At 55.6% G+C, this 5,688-nt stretch overlaps 1 protein-coding gene across 1 annotated transcript in view; it reads left to right on the plus strand.

Annotated features, from left to right (window-relative positions):
* The window catches only part of SEC16A (SEC16 homolog A (S. cerevisiae)), a 35,918-nt gene that overhangs the window by 19,457 nt on the left and 10,773 nt on the right, over nucleotides 1-5,688 (plus strand). The window contains exons 16-20 of the mRNA XM_011957410.1: nucleotides 228-368; nucleotides 1,972-2,085; nucleotides 2,343-2,535; nucleotides 3,821-4,066; nucleotides 5,112-5,194. Of these exons, the coding sequence (XP_011812800.1) occupies nucleotides 228-368; nucleotides 1,972-2,085; nucleotides 2,343-2,535; nucleotides 3,821-4,066; nucleotides 5,112-5,194 (777 nt within the window). The remainder of the gene's footprint in view (nucleotides 1-227; nucleotides 369-1,971; nucleotides 2,086-2,342; nucleotides 2,536-3,820; nucleotides 4,067-5,111; nucleotides 5,195-5,688) is intronic.

A 5,688-nucleotide genomic window follows, 5' to 3' on the forward strand; every position in this document is an offset into this window, starting at 1 on the left:
CGCGAGGCTTTGTCCATCGCGATGCTCGGACTCAGGGTAGCCGCGTGGCAACGCGAGGCTTTGTCCACCCGCGATGCTCGGAAACAGAGGAGCCCCGGAGCAGCGCGACGCTTTGTCCATTGGTGATGCTCGGACGCAGGGGAGCCCCAGGGCAGCGCGAGGCTTTGTCCATCAGCGATGCTCGGAAGTGGGGGAGCCGCGGGGCAGCAAGGTTTCTGTCGTTTCAGGTGTTTAAGTTCATCTACTCCTGCCGCCTGGCGGAAATGGGGCTGGCCACGCAAGCCTTCCACTACTGTGAGGCCATCGCGAAGAGCATCCTGACGCAGCCGCACCTGTACTCCCCAGTGCTGATCAGCCAGCTTGTGCAGGTGCTGCCCCCGGCGCCGGTCCTCAGGATGCTGTGCTGACTGCAGGGAAGGAGGGCTTGCCAGAGCCCCCAGGCGTAGGGGTGGCGATGGTTCAGATGCGCATTGTGGTAGGCGCTCAGAACCTGCCTCTTGGGCAGATGAAGATCTCTGAATAGCTTCGTGTTTTGCGTCTTAGCCTGGGGACTCTCAGGCACCGTGTGCAGCACAGAACCTTGGCAGCGACTTTCATAATCAGAAGGAACTGTCTGTAGGATACTGTTTTTTGTTTTTTGTTTTTTTGTTTTTGAGACGGAGTCTCGCTCTGTCGCCCAGGCTGGAGTGCAGTGGCGCAATCTCGGCTCACTGCAAGCTCCGCCTCCCTGGTTCACGCCATTCTCCTGCCTCAGCCTCCCGAGTAGCTGGGACTACAGGCGCCCACCACCGCGACCCGCTAAGTTTTTGTATTTTTAGTAGAGACGGGGTTTCACCGTGGTCTCGATCTCCTGACCTCGTGATCCACCCGCCTCGGCCTCCCAAAGTGCTGGGATTACAGGCGTGAGCCACCGCACCCAGCCCAGGATATTCTTTTTTTATTGAAACAGAGTCTCACTCTTACCCAGGCTGGAGTGCAGGTTGGTGCGATCTTGGCTCACTGCAGCCTCTGCCTCCCAGATTCAAGTGATGCTCCTGCCTCAGCCTCCCAAGTAGCTGGGATTACAGGCACCCACCACCACGCTTGACTAATTTTTTGTATTTTTAGTAGAGGTGGGGTTTCACCATGTTGGCCAGGCTGGTCTCAAACTCGTGACCTCAAGTGATGCGTGCATCTGCCTTGGCCTCCCAAAGTGCTGGGATTACAGGTGTCAGCCACCATGCCCAGTCAGGATGTTCTTATTTTGAGGAAATTTAGTCTGGTGGTTGATAGCTTAAGTGTCCAGAGTCCAGCAGCCTTTGTTTGAGTTCTGGCTGCACTGTTGCAAGCCTCAGTTTCTTCCCCTGTAAAACAGAGGTGGTGTGACTGGCAGAGAGTATGGGAGGCGCCACGGGACAGGTGTAAGCGGCGCCCGTGTTGCCCCAGGATCTTCACCTCTCGTCAGTAGCTCCATTTGTGAGAACGTGCTCATGGGATACCCAAAAAATGTATTAGGGACATTTTTAGACCCATTTCAAAGTTCCGAGAGTCATTGATGAATCCTTAGGTGCTCATCCCCCGCCTCAGTGGTTATGAACACAGGGCCAAACTTGTGTTCTGCCCCCTTCTGCCCCGCTTTGCGTCCCCCACATTCCCGATGAAAGCTTGCAGACATTACCGGGGAGTCCAGCTCTTACTGAGTCAAGTCCACATGGTCAGGTGGTAGTCTCGGGCCAGGCGTGTTCCAGGGGGTGCCCAGTGCTGCCGACGCGGTGCCCGTGGGCCAAGAGGTCATCTACAGCAACTTCCCACAGTCGCCCAGCATCCTGTGTGCTAGGTATGTCACCTAAGCACATACTAGAAACATGTATGCAGCTAATTAGACTTTACCCCCAGTGAACACTGAAGCTGCATTGCCCGGGCATTTTGAAGACAGCTCACTTGCCATCACCTGGTGGTGACAGGGGCCTCTTGATTTTTGCCGGTGTCTAGATGGCTTCCCAGTTACGACTCTTCGATCCCCAGCTGAAAGAGAAGCCGGAAGAGGAGTCCTTGACCGCACCCACGTGGCTGGTTCACCTGCAGCAGGTGGAGCGGCAGATCAAGGTACAGCCTTGGCTTGGGGTGGCCCAGAGGCATCTGGTAAGGTGGCTTCTGTCCCTGTTATGTCCACACTGAAAGTATGTATCTAAAGACAATAGAACTGCAGATGTGTGCCTATGAGAATTCCCCAATTCCCCAGAAAGGGGGTTGAGTGCCTCCTATCCTGAAGTAGGGACACAGCAAGCATGGTGGTGGCGGGCGGGCAGCGCTGCCGTGCGGCCACAGGTGGCTTCCACAGGGCAGGCCTTGTTCTCCCTCAGGAGGGGGCTGGAGTATGGCATCAGGACGGAGCCTTCCCGCAACAGTGTCCCAGCACGCCGAGCTCCGAGGTGGAGCAGTTGGACGGGGCAGGACTCAGTCAGCCAGCGGCCCTGGGGATCGCCAACCCACTGCTGGCAGTGCCTGCACCGAGCCCTGAGCACTCGAGCCCCAGCATGCGGCTGCTGCCCTCAGGTGAGCCCAGGTGCGCGGCTGCTGCCCTTGGACAAGCCCCAGCTTCCTGCTGGCTGAGCTGTGGTCTGCGCCCTTGCCTCCTGGAGAACTGTTTTCAGATGCGGACTGTTTGAGGCAGCGTCTCGCACCACCACGGTGGTTGTGGGTCTCCTCGGTCTCCTCCCTTCTTCCCTTCCTGCTTCCTGCCCTGCTGAGATGGAGGCTCATGTCTTTCCATGTCCATAAATACCCATGTGCTGGCGACACTGCCCTGAGTGCCTGCTGCCTGATCAGCCTCCCTGCTTGCTTCTTCGGGAGCCTCAGCCACACCATGTCTGGGCAACACCCTCGGCTGTGCTCCTCTGCAGCCTGCTTCTCCCAGTCGGCCGCATCAGAGGAAGGGCCAGCCCAGAGCTGCAGGGAGTCAAGTCCAGATGCCCTCCTCTCACATGCTCCTTGGCTTCCTTCGTCAGTGAACCTCACCAGCACAGCCTGCACGCAGGGCCGCATGCCTGGATTAGCATGGCTCCTTACTGCTCGCCTCCTGCTTCTTCCCCAGACCCTCCGGGGTCTCCATCTCACCTGAGGACAAGCCAGGGTCTTCACAGTGGCCACAGGCCCTCTGGGGTCAGCCCTAAGCCCTCCTGCCCTGGTGCTGTGTCCACTCCCATGCTATGGACCAGCCACACTCCCGATTTGGGCCCACTGCCTCACTGCCCACCCTCCCTGCCTGACGTCCACTCTGCTTCGTCCTCAGACACCGTTACCACTTCCTGGTTGATTGCTCTCCTTAGTGCTTGCTCTTCTTACTCAGTTCATCTGTCCTGACCCCCGTGAGGACCCAGCATTTCTTTTGTTCTTGAAGCATCCAGGGCCCAGCATGGTGCTGGCAGGCAGCAGCCCTCCCAGGTTTTATGTTGAGTCGGATGAATGAATGAATGAGTGGCCTGTTTGACCACTGACCATGGAGGAGGGGACTCGAGTCTAGCAGAACTCTGTGCCAGACGGTCGCTGTGGGCTTGCGTTTGGGCTGCGCCATGCCCAGGAGCCCACGTGGTGCTCTGACTGCACAAGTGTTCCTCCTGCCCCCACCCCTAGAAAAGGAAGTGAATATTCTGCTTTTCTCCAAACCACTGAAGGTTCGGTGCAGTGGTGATTTCAGGGCTCTTTGCTCTGTTGGGCCTCCCTTGTAACAGAAACGGGGCTGTACAAAATCACTTGTCATAAACATGTTGAGTATCAGCTCCTTCCAGTGACCCAAGCTACCCTCAGTAACCCCAGCCTTTTCTCCACTGTTCCCATGCAGCTCCGCAGACGCTCCCTGACGGCCCGTTGGCCAGTCCTGCCAGGGTGCCAATGTTCCCAGTGCCCCTGCCCCCGGGGCCCCTGGAGCCGGGTCCTGGCTGTGTGACCCCAGGGTCTGCACTTGGCTTCCCGGAGCCCTCCAGGCCTGATCCTGCAACTCTGTGCCTGGGGCCTGGCCTCCCGCCTGGTGTGCCACCTCTGCAGGAAAGGAGACACTTGCTCCAGGAAGCCAGGAGCTCAGACCCAGGTGGGGCTGCAGAGATGCTGTCTTGAGAGCAGAAGCAGGATTGGGTGTGATGTTTGTGGGGGTTGGTGGAAGAGATTGAAGTTATTTGAGCTTGAAACAACTTACGTTACTTGTCTTTTTTTTTGAGACAGAGTCTCGCTGTGTCGCCCAGGCTGGAGTGCAGTGGCCGGATCTCAGCTCACTGCAAGCTCCGCCTCCCGGGTTCACGCCATTCTCCTGCCTCAGCCTCCCAAGTAGCTGGGACCACAGGCGCCCGCCACCACGCCTGGCTAATTTTTTGTATTTTTTAGTAGAGACGGGGTTTCACCGGGTTAGCCAGGATGGTCTCGATCTCCTGACTTCAAGTGATCTGCCCGCCTCAGCCTCCCAAGTAGCTGGGACCACAGGCGCCCGCCACCACGCCTGGCTAATTTTTTGTATTTTTTAGTAGAGACGGGGTTTCACCGGGTTAGCCAGGATGGTCTCAATCTCCTGACCTCGTGATCCGCCCGTCTCGGCCTCCCAAAGTGCTGGGATTACAGGCTTGAGCCACCGCGCCCGGCCACGTTACTTGTCTTAATGTAGACCAAACATTCTGGAAGTTCCAGACTGGATGGGTTCAGAGTCTCACTACGATAGTAGTGTTAATGCCAGTTTCTTTTGTAACTTGACTTTTTGTTACGATATGAAGCTTAAATGGCCATTCGGGGCAGGGCACGGTGGCCATGGGTCTCCTGGGATCTGTCTTCAGACGGCCCTCCTGACCACCTGGTGAGACATACAGGGCAGGTCATGAACTTCCGTCTGGAAGTTGATTTGGTGGATCTTGTCCCTGGTCTGTGCCTATGTCTATATGTGTATATATGGACAAAGCAAAACACAGGCCTAGCTTTAAAAATAAAAGAGTGTGCACACGTGTGGGACGATGTTCAGTCTTGGTTTCTGCAAATCATGCTGGTGTGGCGGTAGCTGGGTGGGAAGGCCGCGTGCCTATTGATCCGTGTGCCACACACACGTCCCGCCTCCTCGTGACCGAGATCATAGTTGCTCTCTTTCCCGTTGGCAGGGATAGTGCCGCAGGAGGCGCCTGTTGGAAACTCACTTTCCGAGCAAAGCGAAGAACATTTTGGTGGAAAATTTGCTACTCTGGTACTTTGTCACATTTTCTTAAACTATTTGTTTTCCATAAAGTTCATCGAGTGGGCACCCAGACTCTTTGTTGAGTTGTAAGTAGGATGATGGCAGTGAGGACTATGAAATTGTTTCTAAAATTGTTTCTTAAAGCGAAAGTGCTTCTAAATAGCTTTCATCCTTAAAATATGAAGAGTTGGTGAAAACGCTGGTAGGGAAAGATGGGAAAGAGAGAATTCAGTAGTGGAAAGACAGTTACTTTAAGTAGAAGAAATACACAAATATCGTGAAGTCCCCTTATTATTTTTAACTCTTCCAAAACGGGCACCTTCTCTGAATTCTACATCTCTTTTTCTTTTTGTATTTTTGAGATGGCATCCGCTCTGTTGTCCAGGCTGGAGTGCAGTGGCGTGATCTCGGCTCACCGCAACCTCCACCTCCCAGGTTCAAGCAGTTCTCTGCCTCAGCCTCCCAAGTAGCTGGGATTACAGGCATGAGCCACTGCGCCCGGC

Source organism: Colobus angolensis, unplaced genomic scaffold (assembly GCF_000951035.1).
Source record: "Colobus angolensis palliatus isolate OR3802 unplaced genomic scaffold, Cang.pa_1.0 Scaffold44, whole genome shotgun sequence".
In the NCBI taxonomy this organism is placed as follows: Eukaryota; Metazoa; Chordata; class Mammalia; order Primates; family Cercopithecidae; genus Colobus; species Colobus angolensis.